Raw genomic sequence first — 18749 nt, 5'->3', positions numbered from 1 at the left:
TGTCCTTTCTGCTGGGGTTTGTCTGGCGGGGCGGGGGAGGAGGAAGCATATTTGAATCCTAAATAGGTGAAGAAAACACACCACCACCAGACAGATGGCCTGTGTGCTGGAGCCAAGGGGTCAGCAGCATTGTGAGAGCATCCTTTGTGTGTGCACCTTTTGAAGCAAGAAGTTGTTTGAGGCAGTAGCCATGCCAGTCTTTCTCTCTGTCTGTCTCACAGTCTCTCTCTCTCTCTTTCTTTTCTTCTCTATCTCTCTCTCATCAGGAGTTCAAAACATGGAGGAGGAAAATCCTAAGGAACTCTGAGCTTCCAGTACCGTGGGACAGTCTGAGAGCTACGTTGCATTAGAAAAGATAGGTCTTACTGGAGCTAGGAGCTCCCTGGAGTTGTTTTACTGCATGCTATTTAACAGCTGTAAAAATGTGGGAGGTGAATTGAGAATATTAATCTTAATTTTGTCTTTTTACTACAAAAGACAGCATGCTCTGCCATCTGCTGTTTGGCGTGGCAGTCCATAAAAAGGCCAATAATTGAAAGTGGAGTGAGAGAGAAGTTCAACTTTAAAAAGTAGAATCTTTTATTCTCTATCCCCACCCATTATATTTAATCCTTTATAATCTGATTAATACTCTTCTTTATTAAGCCTGTCTTAATCCTTCTGGCTCTTTCAGGGCTTCTTTTTACCCAAAGGGTAGTTTGGTTTTATGTTGATGTGTGCAGGCCTGCTTGCATTTAAAGGTGGATCTGTGCTGGCACACTTAGCTGGAGTTGTATGTGCCCAGAAAGTTAAGTTGGAAGGCATTTTAACCCCAAATACAATAAACTGTTTAAGATGAAGTTTAGCTACTGTGGGGAAAACGTAAGAAACACTTTTTAGATGATGGGTGCTACCAGATAAGGCACTGGATTGGGAGTCAAGAGACCTGGTTTCTATTTCACTTTGCAACCATCCTGATTGTGACCTAGCACAAATTACCCTGTTGTACTATTGGTTTGTCTTGGCCGCTTGGATTATGAAGTTGCCAAGGCAGCAAGTGTCTAAGTAGCACCTAGCATGGTGAGACTGTTCTTAGTTGGGTCCTCTCTGACACTACTATGATTAGGAGCTCCTTGAAGTTGTCTGGCTGTGCACTAGTTAAGAGCTATGTTTTGAAATTTTGGCTTAGATTATTGGAAGTCACTTGGGTGATCAAACGGGCACATTCCTTGCACAGACAAACCAGTAAAATTCTGTCTTCTGCTAAGTGCAGTCAGCTTTCATTGACTTGAGTGGGAATTGTAATCACATAGCTCACATCAGAATTTGGCTTGCAGTTGTTCACACAATACGTGTGTGGCATTAAAAGCACAAATAAAGGCATTGTAAAAAAGAAACAAAAACATTGAGTTTAACCTGTCAAGACCCTTGTTGAGAGAGGCCTGTGTTGTTCCTGTGAACGCAGATGTCCAAGTTGCAGCAATGAACAATCCTCTCTTAGGCTGCCTGCTTGGAAGGGTTTCCCTTGTCACCAGTGCCTGCCTGGGAAACAACAGAGCAGTGAACCTTGGGTCTTGGCAGGTAAGTAAAAGAGGAAATAAATTTCAAAGATTTAGCTTTATAAAGTGTTTGTAAGCTTTTGGTTCACCCCTGGGTTCTGTGAATGAAAAAAAAATTGAAAAGCATTTAATTTCCTTTTATTGGGAATTATTTTTCCCCTTCAGAGTTTTATTTAATGTGTGTTATGTCCTATGCTGAATGTGTGGTTATAATGTGCTTTACACTGTCCTGCTCCTGTAGCTTCATTATCTAGGTACATAGACAACTTGCATCCTCAATCAGGTTTTCATGCTGCAGGAGTGTAGCACTAATCCTCTCTGCTGCTGACCCAGGCTTAAATGTGCCAATGCCAAAGGAGACACTGGAAGATGCAGAGCTAAAGCCAATGAAAATCCAGGGCACTTCCACTGACAGAAGTGTGCAATTTTGCAATTGTGCTGGTTCAAAACCCTTTCTTATAAACTAACTTGGGTCCTAATCTGACTTTGAAAATTAGATGAATAGTCAAAAAGCTGGAGCTGTTCAACTCTGATTGCAGTTCTTGATTGTTCATTTGGTTGCCAGTTTGTAAAAGTGACTGATTTATCCTAGTTAGTGTGTTGGCTTGTTGGACTGGGAGCTTTAAAGGAGATTTAATTTTTTTTTTAAAGATTTAGAGCGTTATGTTTTCCACTATGGATCTCACAGGTTTTATGACAAAAAAACACAAAAGGTGTCCTATGTGAATCACTTTGCAAGCATATTTATTCTTCAGATGTACAAGGCTTCTCACTGTTCAAACTTAGTTTCTTAAAGAAAAGAAATACATCCCCAGCCTACTGACTGGTTAGGTTTAGCTCTCTCCATCTGTCTTGGATACTTGGTCCCTGTTACCAATTTATTTGCTTTTGGGGCATCTACCGGGCTATGCATTTTTCAACTCAACCATACTAAGGCCCAAACCCAGTAACTGTTCATTCACATAGACTCATAGAGACATAGGGTCAGAGAGGACTTCAAGAGTTCATCAAATCCAGCCCTTTTGTCCAGTGCCTGCTCAAGGTTGGATTATCCCTGTTTGAATCATCCCAGACAAATGTTCGTCTGACCTACACTTAAAACTGCTACAGTCTCTCTATGTGTTGTGTCCCAGTGCTTGCCTACCCTCAAAGTTAGAAAGCTCTATCTCATATCTCACCTAAACCTCCCTTGATGCAATTGAAGTTCCTTACTTCCCTTTCTGTTCTATGTGAACCCAGAGCCCACATGTTATTTTCTGCACCCTCCAACAAAACTGAGCCACTTGTACAAGAAGGAAGACTTCTGAAGACCAACACAGTTCTATATTCAGTTGTCCTGTCCTTCCTTGATTCCATCCCCTCACTGCGCCCCTTTCTCCAGTCACCAGTGGAGTCACCCGTTTCCCTGCTAGGCATTTCTACATCTATTTGGGAACAATAATTTGCTTCTCATTATTTGTACCTATTTGGGAACAATAACTTGGTTCTTATTATTCATTAGACCAAATTTTTCTTTCCCAGGTTGAAACTTCACTAATGTTTCTAGTATCTAAAAGTTTTCAAATCTATTTCTGTTTCTGCATGTCCTCTTGGCTGTTGTAGAAGCCCGTAAAATGAGGGAGGAGGAGGGAAAATCTTGGGAAGAAAACTGCTTGGAAAGAACACATTTCTCAGCCTCCTGTGTTTCCTAGCTCCCATTGATGAGCTGCTGCTATACTGTGATTATGCTTTGCACTGCTTCAGACCTGTCCCACTTTAAAGTTCTGTCTGAGGAATACAGGCACCACCTTGCTAGGGCTCTGGGGAGTGCCATCGTGAGATCGCACAGCCAGAAAGGAGATACAGTTCATCTCCTAAACCAGAAGTGTAGCCACCATCCTGCAACTCTGTTCACACTAGTAAGCTCTGCTAAGAGCCAGAGCCTATTGACATATGCCCAGTGCTATGCTATATTACTTCTGGTTCGGATAAGCTCCCAAAATGGAAGAAGTGTAGCCACCTTTGTGTGACATACACAGGCACTGGGGCAGTACAGGCAGTCCTTGGACTTACAACACGATTGGTTCCTGAAAAACGCATCTTAAGTCGAAACGTAACTCGGAACCGATTTTTCCCATAGGAAACAATGTTATAATGGGGGATTGGTTCCTGAACCAAGGCCCGATGCCCTATTTTCACCAAAAATAACCAAGAATTTTATACTCGGTCAATTATAGATGAGTAATATAGCTACATTCATATATTTATATTTTAAATAGCATTTATATTGATTTGGAAGGACTTCTTTGAGGTGACTTTGCTGGACTTTTTGAAGGGTTCTTGGTTGGGGTCTTCTCGGGAGTCTTGGCTGCAGGTTTTTCTGGAGTCTCGTCTGCTTTCTTAAAGAAAATGTTCAAGGAAGTTTGGACAAATGTTCTCCAGGGAGATGGGCGACGCAGCAAACTTGTTCACTGATGTGGCGTGGCGTCAGATCAAGCCTTGTAAAGTCAAAACTGAGGTCAGAAAGTTGAAACAGGGTGTCAATTTATAAATGTAACTTGAAACCTTGTAAGTGGAGGACTGCCTGTATTGTTCCTGTTCAGGCTGTCATAATGTTGCCAGCTTTAGTATAAATACAGAGTAAGGTCCTTGCTTATCCCACAGAACTTGGCTAATTGTATCCACTTCTAAGGGGAAACTGCAACATCTACAGAGAGGAAGTAGCAGGAGTAATGTCTAGGGAGAGGGCAGCAATAGATTTGTCACATCTATGAACACCATGCCATTTGGTAGATTAGCTCATTCACCTGCTGTACAGCCCAGTCTGTAAAAATGGTTCCTAAATTCTGAGCTGGGGCAACAGGCTGGCCAGCAGGAGGCAGCTTCAGACTGTAATTTTCTGGAGTTAGAGATGCTTTCAGAGTTGCTTAGTATTTTTTTTTTTTTTTTTTAAAGTGCAGCTGTTCAGTGTTTGTACTGCAGTATGAGATTGAGGTTATATTCAATCTCTGTGCCCCACTGTGCAAGAGGCTGTGCAGACACCTCTTAAGAGTCAGTCCCTGTGGCAACGAGCTTCCATGTTTTGTCTCTCTCATCTGTTCATATTGTAAGGGGAAACTGAAGCACAGGAAGATTAAATGGCTTGCCCTTGGTCATGCATCAAGTCAGTGCCAGAGCCAGGAATAGAACCCAGGAGCCCTGAAACAGTCCAGTGCCTTATTCACTAGCAGGTCCTAGGGCGCTTTGAAGATGTTAAACCATTTGTGGTCTCTCTGGTGAATAGCCCAGGGTTTCAAAAGTCATCATGAGTCAGACCCTAATGCATTTTGGGTTCTTTTTATTTGCCATCTGTTTAGGTTTTGAAGTCACATCCCCAAACTTCTCTTGCAGTGTTTAGATCTAGAAACTTTTTAAATGAAAGCCATATTCACATGACTCCAGGTGCTAGTACTTTAAGAAGGACACCAAATATCATGATCCTGGCAGTAAAATCATGAGGACTGGTATTGCTGTAGCCTGAAGCAGGACAATGGTGTAGATTAACCAAGCAGTCTTTTGTCATGCTGCACAATATACTACATTCTCCAAAGGGCTCTTGGCATCTTTCTTGTTTCTCTTCATTGAGACATTGTCAGTTATTTATTTTTTAAATTAAATTATTTTCATCCCAGCAGGGGTGGAAGTTTTTCACGGTGTTTTCACAGCAAAAAAAAACATGGGGTTCTGTTGTTATGGGATCTTTGCAAAAGCTCATCAGGAGGTCAGCAAAAATATTATGACTACAAAAGTGAACCATCATCTTGGAGAGCCCACAGGGGAAATGACAGCCCCACCCCAGGGCTACAGACACATGGGCTTGTGGAATTCGCTGGCAATGTGAGGTGTAGCAAGCAGCAGGATCTGGCCCCACTGTGTTGACTGTAGTTTTATTTCCTCCTTCCTTGCCCTCATCTTCCTTTGTTCGCTTTGCCTGTGCTGTCCAATCCTCAGACCGCTACTGACTGCTTCTCCTCTGGCTGTAGAGAGGCATTGGCCTCTTCCCTCATCGGTCACTTTGATGTTTGTTGTTTCAGTCTGTCAAGCTTGTTTCTCTGGTTTGGTGTTTAACTGGTTCCCAGTTAACATGGTGTTTCAGAGGGTGGGGACAGGGTTAGTAAAACCTTCTGCTGATGCCTCTGTCTTTGTCATCCACCCTTTTAAATGGTGCATCTGTCTGTCACTCTTCCTGCCGGGTTTTCAGTGAAGGAATGCCTGGGGTTGGGGCTCCTAGCTGCAGCTGGTTTTTAAGCCCATGTGGCGCTCAGCTCTGAGCAGTTGTCTCGTTATCTTTAAAAAGCAAATACCTATGGGATTTGCCTCCCAAACCCCATATAAATACTTCTGATGGGCATGCAGGGACTCCTGCTGAATATACTTCTTGGCCTGTCAGAAACCCAACCCTTGGATGTGCTGCGGCAGCCTCAAACTCATATATCCTACCTAGAGCTTTTAGTTCCTTGCTGCTCCATGTCTTTGCCCCTGTACCCAGAAGCACTGTCCTTTACTTCCCCACAAGGTCTTGGGTCTTCTGCCCCTCCTCTTGGCTTTTACCAAGCCATTTGCTTCAACTTTGTCCATCGTTTTCAGTCCCTGCCACTGGGTTGTTTCATCCTTTACTGTCCTGATACCTGCAACTTCCTCCTCTCCTGTCTTCTCATTCTTGGCAGCATCCCTCAGCATAACCCTTCTCCCATCCACAGCTCCTCTGCCCTGACCAGCCTCCCTTTTCCTTGTCTCTGCACTGGCCTTGCCCTTTCTTCCATTCCTGTGTGCGTGCCCTCCTTGTGGCCAGGGGCCTGTCTCCAGAGGTCCCCCCTCATCCTGTGGCCGGGCACTGTTTCCACCCTCTCCCTGCCCTGACTGCTCCTGATTGTCCCACGTTTTCACTCTTTGTGGCCTCTCCCTTACCTCACCTGACTGCTAGAGCAGTCTTCCCACCAGAAAACGCCTAGTTCTCTCCATTACCACGGAAGGTCCCGATTGCTCCATGCAGCACCCAAGTAATTACCAACCTACCCTATGTGTGGCATGTGTTGTATTGGATTGTGCCTGCTTTGACCTTTAAACTGTAATCTCTGCGGGAATGGTGGGGGGGGGGAGCCTGTATTTGGCATTTATTGTATGGAAATGAGTGTTTCCTTCCTGTACCATATAAATAACGCAGCTTGAGGCAGAGGAGAATGCAACGGACTCTTGGATCTTATGTCTGAGAAGAGCAGAGCAAAGTGCTGGGAACATCATTAGCTGTGTTGCTTTGCCTTACTTTGGTGTCCTTGAAGTAAATAATTTAGGGTAGTAATGAGAGCACAAAGTTAGTGTTGGAAGGAGATTAACGTGGGTCTGAGGTGGGGGATGCCTCTCAGGGCATGGCTGAGAACAATAACCCCTGATGATAAGGGAAGGAGGCTGGGACTGCAATGCCTCCAGCCACCATGGGGCCTGCCAGGACATTCTGAGCAGGTGTCCAGCAGGTCCCCCTCCTTGCCGAATGCATTGCCACCCTGTGGGCTTCCAAAGCACAGTGGTTTTGCAGGCTCAGCCCAGGGAGGCGGGTATAACTGATCACAGGTAGCCATGACCTGTGTATCTGATCACTCCCTGTGCCTCTTTCAGCTGCCATAGCAAGCAGCACCAGTTTTGGAAGCTTGCATTAGAGGAGAATAGCAACTGGATGCCTTAGCTCACAGAGCACCAATGAATGATCCTGGCTCTTTCATGGCTCAGTTACAGAGAGCACTGGTTTGTTCTGACTGGTATCATTGGCTGGCAGGGTTGGTGATGAAGAGTGTTGCTGCAGCGATTGGTACAGCCTGCTATACACTGGCCCTGTAGAGCATCCAATCATCTCATGTCTTTCTCTCTCTGGTTTTACAGGCTGCTTTTGGCTGGGGATTTGCATTAACCTGGGAGCTCAGCTCCCAGTTCATTGTTTTCACCTTTATCCATCATGTATCACCTCTTCATTTGGTTCTGCGTACATTTTTAGATACAAAATGGGGTTAGACTGGACTTTGGAATAGTTTGTGTAATAAATTACTCCTTTGCCTTGGGATTTAACGTGTATAAATACTGGTAAGTTTCTGTTCCCTCTCTTCTTACCATGTGTCTCTGTCTCTTTCTCAAATAGGCCACCAAGCAGTTTCTGGAAGAGATTAACAAGTGGACTGGACAGTACAATGTGTCTCCGCTTTCCTGGAACGTTGCTGTCAAATTTCTCATGGCCCGGAAGTTTGATGTCCTCAGAGCCATTGAACTGTTTCACTCCTACAGGGTATGTGAGCAGAAATGGTCTTGATGGGAGGGGGAAGGGGTGTGGGAAGGTTGGATGGAGGCATGGGTTTTCCCTGCTGTTCAGTGATTTCATGCACAGCAAAAAAGCTGTTCTCAGGGAGTGGGGGTGGGGAGGGGGGTTCTTTCCTTGTCTTTTGACATTGCTGTTTTGGTGAAAAAGCTGATCTGTAGCCTTTCAAATATGCAAAATCAGCATGAAAATGTACCAGCCCAGGTACTAAATATATCTCCGCCCCCCCCCCCCCCCCCCGCCATTACTGTGATGATGATAGCAAGAAAAAAAACGTTGTTTTACTTGTTCATCCTCCAGAATTATTCTGTCAGATGTTTCCCTTCTGCTACTGCTTGATCACAGTTTTTTCCAGGAAATCTTTACAGATCTCTGCATCCTAGGGATTGCTGATATCCGTCTTGTATTAAGGCCATGCCAAAATCCAGCACCCTACTCCCTTCCTATGCCTAGGAATTACTGATCCATGCCATGCCAAAATCATGTTCATCTCTTTTGCTTTTCTAATTTATGGAGGTTCTTCTACCTTCATTCTTACCAGAGCATCTGCTCTTCCCAGAAGTGCCTAAAGCAACATGACTAATCCTCTTCACTAGAAGCTGTTAGATGATGTTTACAGCTCCCTTTTTTGGAAAGCAGAGCTCCATGTTAGGGGCCAGAGCTCAAGTGAGGTAAAGGTTTTTATTACTGATAGATTTTTTCCTTTTGAATCTAAAAGGAGCTGCATGTCCCCTTTCCAATCTATGAGAATTTGGTCAGTCTGAGACAAACTATTTTACATGGTTTATCCCACGTGAAAGTTAAGAGTTAATCTGGATTCATTGAACTCACAAAAGCCACAGCAACAGATGCAGTTCTTAGCGTTTCAGTCCACTCTTCTTCTATAGACCCTAAAACTACATCCCTGCCCCAGTCTGCTGCTACTGGGCCCTAGCACAGCTCTCCTCAAAAACTAAGGAAAGGGATGAGGAAGTACTTCACTTTAAGCTGAGGATCTGTAACTACCCTGTGTAAAATATCCTGTGTCTTTTGGTTCAGGTGTGGTTGCTAAATACCTGGCAGAGGAGGTAGCCAGGTTCTCTTGTTCAGGCCTGCAGGCATATGGAGACAGCCAGGCCTTGGTTCCCAAAGTGAGTAGGGATTTAGAGAACTTGTGCTTTTGAGCTCTCAGCTGGGGACTTGTATTAGAACTAGATCTTTCAGGCAAAGGTATAACCCTTTCTGATTTACCTGTAAACTAGATCTAGGTGGACATCCCAAGCATCGTTGGTTGCCCTTGAACATTTCAGCTGACTTATTTAGGTAAAGCTGCACCTTTTGAAAAGGCAGGTCCAGGCTTGTAAGCCCTCTGTCATTCCAGTGGTGATTCACCATCTCCAAGGAAATGTGGGAGACTATAGGGGACTGTAAAAGGTCAGTTTATAACTCTTTAAATCCCCGAAGAGTGTCAGTTTGTTCTCAGTGGAATAGAGGTTTGGGTGACTGACACACAGAAAGGTCAAGTGGCTCCCTCAAAGTCATAGATCAAGTTGGAGGAAACCAGATCTCCCTATTCCCAGCCCCATGTCATAGTCCCTAGGCTGTGCTTCCTTAGAGTAATGAGAGATTAGCTGGCTCTAGGCTTTTCTAGTAAATTTGGTTAGTGCCATGAACCAAACTGTATTGTGTGCTAACCTCAAGTTCACCCACTCCTCTCCTAGACTTTGAATGTATCCACGAGCTTGAGTCATGCCCTCCTCTTCCTCACTCAAAACCAAAGACAGAACATCTGTGGTGCACTACCCATATGCCTTCCTCACCACCCCTTCCCTCCCCTCCCCTCCAAGCTGCACAACAAGCAAGCAGTCCCTAAAAGCAACTTCCTCTAACAAAACACTGTGGTATGCTTCTCCACCTGATGCTGAGCCCTTCTTGGTCTTGCATGTGCCCTCTGGCTGGTAGCAAGGAGGAACCCAAGTCTGGAAACCAAACCAATAGCTTGCTCCTCTGGGATGTGAGTCACAGATGAATGCGGATGCCACACAGCCTTGCCAAGGTCCAGGCCAGTAGTGGGAGAACATTGATGCATGCTGTAATGGTGCTGGCAGCCGTCTTCTCACATTCTGTCACCTGGCCAGGAAATGCTATTGGAAGTGTTGACATCATTACTATGTTTAAGGCAGATCAGTTGATTTTTGTGCCTGGGCTGGTAACTTTTGAAAGAATCCATCAGGGTGGAATATCCTCAAGATGAACCTGGAGACAGTGAAATATCATCACCAGTTTCTTCTCTGTGGTCTTGATCCAGTGAGGTCCTTATGAACGTGCCTGATTTTAAGCCTAGGCACAGTTCTTTGACTTCACTGGGACCTAATTAGACACGTATTTAAACAGTTTGCTGAATCAGGAGTGCTGATGGAGGAGAGATAGAGAACTAGGGCACTTTCTCCAAGGAGCTGGTTAGCTCATTGGTATTATGGGCCTGGACACTTGCCCACCAATCACAGCTGATAATGGCTCTGCATTGTTGCTACAGCAATGCCCCTGTGCAATTTTGTGTTTCGGCCTCTGTCAAACGTACTTGGTTTTGGAGTGAAAAGCAGTTTTCTCTTAACAACCAGCCCTGCAAATCCACCCTGTTGTGTGTTAGCCTGGGTTCTTTTCCTGTGGTATGTTGCTCTCAGTATCAAAGGCTTTTCAGGGTAAATTCTATTTTGAGTTGCATCTGGCCAGCCCCATGGCCTGCAGGGGCTTTGTACTGCAATTAGTAACTGGACCTGGAGCTTTGGTAACTGGGTCTGTTCCTGCAAAAGGAAAAATAGTCTGTAGCTTGCTCTCCTGTATCTGCATTACCTCTGCAGGATGAACACGAACAAGGAGTGAGGGAAAACTCACTTTCTGTGAGCAGATCCAGCTCTGATTGTGCATGCGAAGTGGGCATTACTTTGTTTCATTCAGGCCTTCTTTACAAAAGAACCACTTTGGGCTGTGCCTAGCACGTGGGCTGCCCATGCTCTGTTGAACTGGTCTGCCACCTATCCTGTGCCACTGCCCAATTCTTACCTACGGCTGCTTACAGATGTTTAAAAAAAAAAAAAAAAAAGTGCATTACTGGAAGAAGAAGCACATTGGTTGCACTCAGTTCTGCAGCATCTGTATAGATCAGATGCTTCAGCAAGACTTTTTGGCAATTTTATCTAATAGCTAATTCAGTTGGGTATTAGATAAAAGTGCCAAAAAAGCCCCACTAAAGTGCCTGATCTATACAGAAGTTGGGCAAACCAGGTCCAACTAATGTGCTGCCTCTTCTGGCCATGCCTGTGCTCAGTGAGGAAATGCGCCAAGTTTAAAGTAAAGCATCAGGGTTTTGGGGGACTTTTTTTTTTTAATGTCTGCAAGCAGTCTAAATGTCCAGGCTGGGAGCAGGTGCTGGTCTCTGGTGTTTCTGGCCATCCTTCATTAGTTAAGGAGGTAACTACTGCTGGTGTCCAGATATGGGAGTTTGTTTGGGTCAGAGGTGCCTAAGGTTTTGTCAGTAAATAGGTGGGAGCAGTGTGGGTGTGGAAGGGTGGTGACAGTGGCCCAATCTTTCTGGTAATTCCCAGATGAACAGGAAATAGTACTAGCAGTTGATGAGAGGTTCTACAGTCCATCTGTTGTACCTGTGGTTGTTTGTGCATCTTAACACATAGGAAACGAGGCTGAAGGAAGGAATTGTGAAGCTGAAACCTCACGAGGAACCTCTGCGCTCTGAGCTGCTCAGCGGAAAGTTCACCATCCTTGTAAGTGTGAGCTCAGGCCCTGGCTTTTCTCTCCTATGAGCCCAGTTTATATGAGTAGTTCCCTATATGCAGATGTAGTCTTGGAGCAGTTGATTTGTGGAGGACTATGAAAAACTGAATCTTGCTAGGGAGGTAGAACTCAATGGTAATGCTTACATCATAACATCTCCTATAGTTGGTACCCTGAGCCAGGTACTCTGGATGTTGGATTAGTCCAGATGGGACCTCTGAGAAGAGCAGGAGATTCTGAGCCTACTCTCCACCCCTCATAGCAGTCTCTTCTACCTCTCCCGATGGCTGTGTCAGTGTGCGATGGCCCTGGGGAACAGACCTGAGGATGGCATGCACACTCCTGAATGGGGTAGCATCTTCCATGCAGTTCTTGACATTAGGTCCTCATTAGTCCTAGCCTCTTCCCTCTTAACCCGGTTTTGTTGTGGGGAGCCGGGGGGAGTGCAGATATCCTGCTCATCTCATTCCACACTCTGGGCTTAATTGCCATCTCTGGCTTGTTTTAAAGAACTATTAAAAGAATGTAAGGAGCAAGGAGAGCGCATTCTCTTCTCTTCCTGCTCATATGGTGCCCAGTGAGCAAAGCAGGGAAGCTCCTAAGTAAATTAATATTGAGACTGCTTTCCCCTTCTACTCCAAATCAGCGTGTTCAGTTGCACATGGTGCATTCTGCATGTGTCAGCTACAAGCATGCATGCGGTGCCATATGCCCACCAGACTGCACTACAGAGCCTCCATTGCTGTTACATTTTTGTAGTGATTGGGCCCATTGTGCTAGGTTCTGTAGGCTCATGCAGATCAACCTGGTTTCTGCCCCAAGAGATTTTTAGTAACTCAGTTTTGACAAAGGCTGCTTCACTTTCTCTGTCTGCTCATTATGCTTTTCTCTTGACTTGCTTCTAGAGTGTGCGGGACCCATCTGGGGCTTCTATTGCACTCTTCACTGCCAAGTTACACCATCCCAATAAAAGCGTCCAACACGTGGTGCTCCAGGCTCTGTTTTACCTGCTAGACAGAGCTGTAGAGAGGTGAGTCATAGATTTATCCAGCTCAGGACTGGCCTTGTTCAGGTCCCTAACACTGGCTACTCATCTTGCTTTTCCACAATGCACTTTAAATGTATGTGATGTGTACTGCAGTCTGTGTAGGGTGATTCTCTCTGGTAAAGAGAATGCCAGATCCCAGGGTTTCCATCTGCATGCACTCTGCTGCGTGACTTGTTATCCAAAATCTCCTGTTGTTGGAGAAATCAGTGTCCTTCCTGTTTGCCTCCAGTCCTTGTAAAATTTCCAGTCATTATCTCTGGTTGTATCCAGATATGGGCACATGCAGGGACTGGACCTCTGGACCAACACCAGGAGTATTCTAAAACCCTGCTCCAGGCATTCATGACTCTTGTAACCATACAGATCTTTTTCCTCCAGTTCACACGCTATTTGGGAAAGGTGAGTAACTCTGGGCTGATGTGCTTGAATGCCCTTAGCATATCCTCTGATACATAATAGAGTGTAATGGTCAAAAGGTCTGTACTAATTGACCTGCCAGACTCGCCACAAAGTCTGTCTGGTGGAGGCAGCTGGGGGTTGGATTTCTGTCTGGTAGAAAAGTGCAGTGACGCTTTAATCTGTATTTGCCACCTGACTGATCACATGATGGAGGAAGGGAGAAATGCTGATCCTTGAGTTGATTTTTTTTTTCTTTTGTATTCCTTTGTCTGTTACCTACATGTCCAGGGCAACTAGAGTTTTGGGTGGGGTACAGTTTGGAGTGGAGTTCAAGGTTTCAGTCTTTTTGGGGATTCTCTTTATCATATGCAACATTCTGCTGAATAAAGATCTTGATCTTTAAAATGACAAAAAGCAGTTAAATGATTGTATTCGAGTGAGGCATCTCCTTTTGTGATTTGGCCCTGCAGGTTGTTATCCCAATGCAGATGAGTCAAAATCTATAAAAGATAAGCTCTGAGGAAAGGGTGGAAGAACTGAGTAAGGGGATCTGATAAGTCTTCAAACTGAGAAAGGGTTGTTAAAAAGAAGGTGGCAATGACTTGTTCTCCATCTCTTGCTTGGAACAAGACAAGTCATAACAGGCTTAAATTGCAACCAAGGAGTCTTTAGATATGAGGGAGGTGGTTAGCCATGTTAGTTTGAAGATGGGCAGAAGGCAGGGCAGGGTGACACTAGAGAAGAACTGGTTCAGAGAGGAATGAGTTTTCATAGGCAACAGCCTACTTTGTCAGATACTAAGAGTGGATATCAACAAAAGCAATCCAACTCTGAGGGTGGTTAAGTACTGGAACGGGTCCCATAGAGAAATGGTGAAGTTTCTATCACTGGTGGTTTTAAAGTGCAGATTAGATGAACGCTTATCTGGGCTGGTTTAGACAAAGAGGATCCTGCCAGAAGTGGGGGCTTAGACTAGGTGATATCCTGAGATTCCTTCCAGCCTTATCTTTCTGTGATTCTCTGAACAGCATGAAATGAATGTGTGCTCTGAAGATGGTGATTTGGAATCTGCAGGCTATGATGGTGGTTTTGGTATATACACTTTCAGGCAATTCACATGCCAGGCAAGTTTATGTATTCAGTGGGCACATCTAAACATTCATTAATGCGCTGTATTTACAGCATGTTAAGTGTAGTACTTGGTTAACCAAGTTCTAAATTGGTTTTTAGTGATATTTACTGTGCAGTAGCCTAATACTACTGCGCAGTAAAATATTAGCATGGTTTTTGCCTGGAATGTTACTGAACAATGTTATTAGACTACTGCACAATTAGTATCTCGTGTAGATGCACCCAGTTAGAGAGTCTTGGCCAGGGGCAGGCAATTATTTCAGATGGAAGGCCGCTTAACGTGTTTTGGTGAGCTGTTGAGGGCAGCAAGGCTAGCCATGTGTCTTGACAGGTGCCCTGACAGGTTGCCATCTGGGGACTGGAAGTCCTGCTCCCTGCCCCCTGACCTTTGCCACTGGAAGTCCCTTCCCTTGCCCCCCAGAAGTACTCCTTTTGTGAAGAGGGTTTGCTGTCTTGGAACTGGAAAAAAAAGAAATTATATTAAAAATCAAACGTTGACAATAGCATTTTAATTTTATTAAAAAAAATATTTTTGTCCTGATTTGTGTGTGATTGCATGGTGTATATAGAGGTGACTGCATAATAGCTCAAAATGAAGTCTTACTCATGTATATAAAATGTGGAGGGGTGGGGGAGTATGGAAGGGTGGGGGGGGGGGTACATGTGTGGTGGGGTGTGTGCACGTAGCGGTGAGCAGGGCTCGTCCCAAAGGTGTGCAGGGGTGTGTGTAGGGGGTGCATAGCAGTTCCCTGCTGCAGCCGCCGGGAGCCTGCACGGGACTGCCCAGTGTCTGCTCTGCACTGCCTCTGCTGCCCTGTGGGGCAGCCCAGAGGCAGTGGTGACAGCAGCAGAGACTCAGGGCAACCCTGCGCAGACTCCTGGTGGCTGCAGTAGGGAACTGCTGGCAGCCAGAAGGGGAGATAATGCTTTTCCCCCCATGCTGAGCAATAGTTTTTGTCTCATGCTGCCACTGCTGAGCCTGGGCAGGCGAGCCTGGAGCAAGCACAGGGTGCATGGGGTCAGGGTTGTGCAGCGCAGTACCAAAGGGCTGGGGCACTGCAGCAGCTGAAAGGAGCCACCTGGACTGCCTAGAAAGGCAGTCCAGCTGCAGAGCTGCCCCAGCCCTGCTGCATGCCCAAGGGGGCAGCAGGACTCGCCATGGCTGGACTATGTCTGGGCCAGGCAGAACAGAGGAACCTGCTGCGGGCCGGACAAACACCTGCCATGGGCATATATATATGAACATACAAAACGCACATTATATATAGAAATAGATCGATCAATCGATCGATCTACCTGTCTATCTATCTATCTATCTAGAGAGAGAAAGAATGGCCTTTTGCTGGGCTTAGTTGCAAAGGCCCAGTCCCTCTACAAGAATGGCTTGCTGGACTGCAGTGAGCCAATGGAAAAAACCTAGGCCCAGCTTATTCCTAAAGGAATGTCAAAACATGTAAAGGTCTCTCTAGTGCTTTCCCTCAGACCCCAGGAAGCCAAGGTCTTTCAAATCCTGAGTCCTTGACTCTTGGGTTCTTTAGATAGAACTAGGATCCTTATCTTCAGAGATTTTAGGGAAGTAGTTTTTGGTGGGTGCGGGGTAAGTGAGGAAAGCTGATCTCACTGAGCACTTGCATGTAGAGGAAGGTCTGTACCTGTTTGGTGTGTAATACAGTGCTTAGGAGGAGCAAACATCAACACAATGTGGAGCTTGCCATGTAACACATGATGGGCTGGCCCTGTCTAAGGGCTTTGCATCCCTCATGAAAAATTGCAAAGGAATTACCAGTAAAGGCTATTGTATGCCTCTTCCTCCTCATTTTTCCCTGGATACTACAGTTTCTAGCTCCTGGAACATCAGTCAGTATTAGGAGAATCCTGGATCAGACTCACTGTAGTGTTGGATCATGGTGACTGAGGCTAAGGCCACAGCCCCTCCAAAGAGACTCGTTTGCTAGATCCCTCAGATGGCAACAATAGATTTAGCTGGTTTTACCTACCAGATTTGTTCACAAACATTAGCATGGGAACAATGCACCTGCATCAGATGCACCAGCATCTGGAAGTGCTACTACACAGGGTTGCATCTTGTAGAGGATATTTGTGCTTTACTGTATGGTGCAGAACAGATGGTCCTTATGCCAAGAGTTTATCTCTCTTCGTACGGACTACACCATGGTTCAGGCTTAGCAGATGACTAGGGGTGGAAAGTCAAATCTCTGCACTGAGTGAACATTGCTCCTAGTTGGGGTTTTTGATGGATCTTTTCAAAAGGCTTCACAAAAGAGACAGTTTTGTACCTTTTATCTTGTATTTTATTTGTAATCTGACAGAACTGATAATGTGGGAGCCACCCCCCAGTTCATAGGAAGACCTCAGCCTCATCCCAAATAGTTTACAGTCTTTCCAAACTAAGTGGTGTGCAAGCTGAAGCCTCCAGATGGACCTGTAAGTTGCCAGGAACTGTCAGCGGGATAAGTAAGGCCTGCTGTCTGTACTGGGATTTACAGTGGCATCTTCACCTGTGAGCACATCTCTTCTGTTGCCACTTAAGAGAGTAAAATGTGTGCCTGCTCTCGGGGATTGGATGTGGGACACCACCGGAAGTAGCCTGCATCCTTAGGGCACTGCTAAAATGTACATGATTTAAAATCTTCACCAAATGCAAATTGGATCTGAAATTGTGTCAAAGAATTTGCATGTAGCAGAAGTCCCAAGTTGCTCCAAAGTGTGCATCTTGAAACGCTCTGATTTCCATTTCCCATGACTCTTGGCACTGGTGGAATTGGGCAGATTATAAAAACATTTAGATGGAGAAGGGTTATAGTCCTATGTGTTATGCTGTGACAGGGTTTCACTGTCAAAGCACTGGAACAATTTGGATTTTTTTCAGTTGTTTTAATAGGGTTTTTCCCTCTTCATTTATATAGGTTCAAACATAGTAAAGTGGCTTTGCACAAGCTGACAATTAAAGTCGCAGCTTTTAGTCTGTGAATAAAGAGGACAGGAGGCTTCTCAGAATAACAAGGATTTCCAGAATATTGTAAGTGTTAAGGACTACCTTCTCAGGAGCATCTGTTGATGGAGCCTACATCCCAGTGAAAATCAATAAGGCCCTTTGGAAAAATGTTTTCCCATTAGGTTTTGGAAGAAATAGCAGCCCTTGTTCTGTTGTTTGTAATCCAGTAGCTCCCAGTAACTACCCTGCCACTACTTACCCCACTGCTGCTACCACACCCAGATCTGGCCTGGGAGGGGTGAGTTTGATGTTCCTGGACTACACCATCAGGTTTCAAGGAATGAGCCAGTCTCTTACCAAGAATTAGGAAGAAGTTTTCCTAGGAAGCAAGTCAGGTCACAACAAGTACTCTGTGGGCAGGATCCCTCTGTAAAGTTGTTGGTGCTGGCCTGGCCCAGGATGCTTTTGTCTTTGTTCTAATAATCTTCCAGCAGCATCAGCATAATCATATAAGTGATTAATGCCAGGAGTCTAAATAGCAGGATATACCCCTTTGTTTTCCATGCCACCTAAGGCTGCCTGGACTACATCTACTCCAAGCAAAACCTGGAGAAAAGATGGCTTTTCCTCTTCCCCAGAAGCTGCATGTTGTGTAGTTGGTTTAATTTCAGTTCCAAAGTAATTAGGCATGCACAACAATAAGCTAATTCAGTAATGATGAACGAACATATTATTTAAAAAACAGAATGCTGCAAACTCCGCTTAATTAACCACATTCTTAACTGTGTCTGGTTCGTTAGCACACGCCAATTCAGAAACAACTAGCTTGTTCTTGGAGAGTCACAGATACAAGAGCTGTTTTGTAGTCTGACAAAAATATATAACAGCAGCCAAATCTGCCTATGTGAATCCTGATATCCCATCTCTATCTCATGTATTACAAAAATCAGATAAAGGAGGGGTCACACTTGCCCATTGTTTAAAAACCATCTGTTGTTTGCATGTAGAGTTTGGTATAAGTATTCATAACTTAATGAGAACTTTGGTTTAAGTATTAATAACAAAATGGGTTTTTACCCACTAGAGAGATCCCATTTTTGTTGCCAAAGGTATTAGTTGGTTAGACAGAGTCAAGAAGCTGTTTCTATAGGGAAGATAGGAGAAAACATTGGAAGAGATGCATGTATTAATTACTAGGAAGGATCCATTAACAAGGAAGGTAGTCTGGGTCACTTTGGTGTGTAATATAGTCCTTGGCTTTTTTACTCAGCTAAACAATTTAACTGTACGCTGTCAAGGAGGGTATTTTGTGACACGCATCTGGCCTAAAGTCTTCAGTTAAAAAAAATAACAGACACTTTAGCAGGCATGGTTTTCTCTCTTCTGTCCCAAGGAGAAATGAGTCTGCTGTGTGATGCAGCTGCACAGAAGGTGAATGCAGCTTTGGGCTGCATCAGTAGAAGCATTAGGTGCAAGACATGGGAAGTGATAGTGCCTCTCTACTTGGCATTGGTTAGGCCTCATCTAGAATACTGTGTGTAGTTCTGGGCTCCACACTTTAAAAATGACATGGAGAAGTTAGAAAGG

The 18749-nt window shown here is 44.8% G+C and overlaps 1 protein-coding gene across 2 annotated transcripts in view; it reads left to right on the top strand.

The window, feature by feature from the left end:
* The window catches only part of PTPN9 (protein tyrosine phosphatase non-receptor type 9), a 58370-nt gene that overhangs the window by 11893 nt on the left and 27728 nt on the right, over positions 1–18749 (top strand). Inside the window, exons 1-4 of one of the 2 annotated variants that reach the window (XM_019477814.2) lie at positions 7487–7581; positions 7684–7827; positions 11529–11618; positions 12534–12658. In XM_019477814.2, coding sequence (XP_019333359.1) covers positions 7774–7827; positions 11529–11618; positions 12534–12658 — 269 coding nt within the window. In that variant the 5' untranslated portion in view covers positions 7487–7581; positions 7684–7773. Of the gene's footprint in view, positions 1–7486; positions 7582–7683; positions 7828–11528; positions 11619–12533; positions 12659–18749 lie in introns of those variants that run through there. The other variant, XM_006265434.4, reaches the window with a different exon arrangement.

This window comes from Alligator mississippiensis, chromosome 11 (genome assembly GCF_030867095.1).
Source record: "Alligator mississippiensis isolate rAllMis1 chromosome 11, rAllMis1, whole genome shotgun sequence".
NCBI classification, from domain to species: Eukaryota; Metazoa; Chordata; order Crocodylia; family Alligatoridae; genus Alligator; species Alligator mississippiensis.
This window is presented reverse-complemented; position numbering and strand designations above follow the sequence as displayed.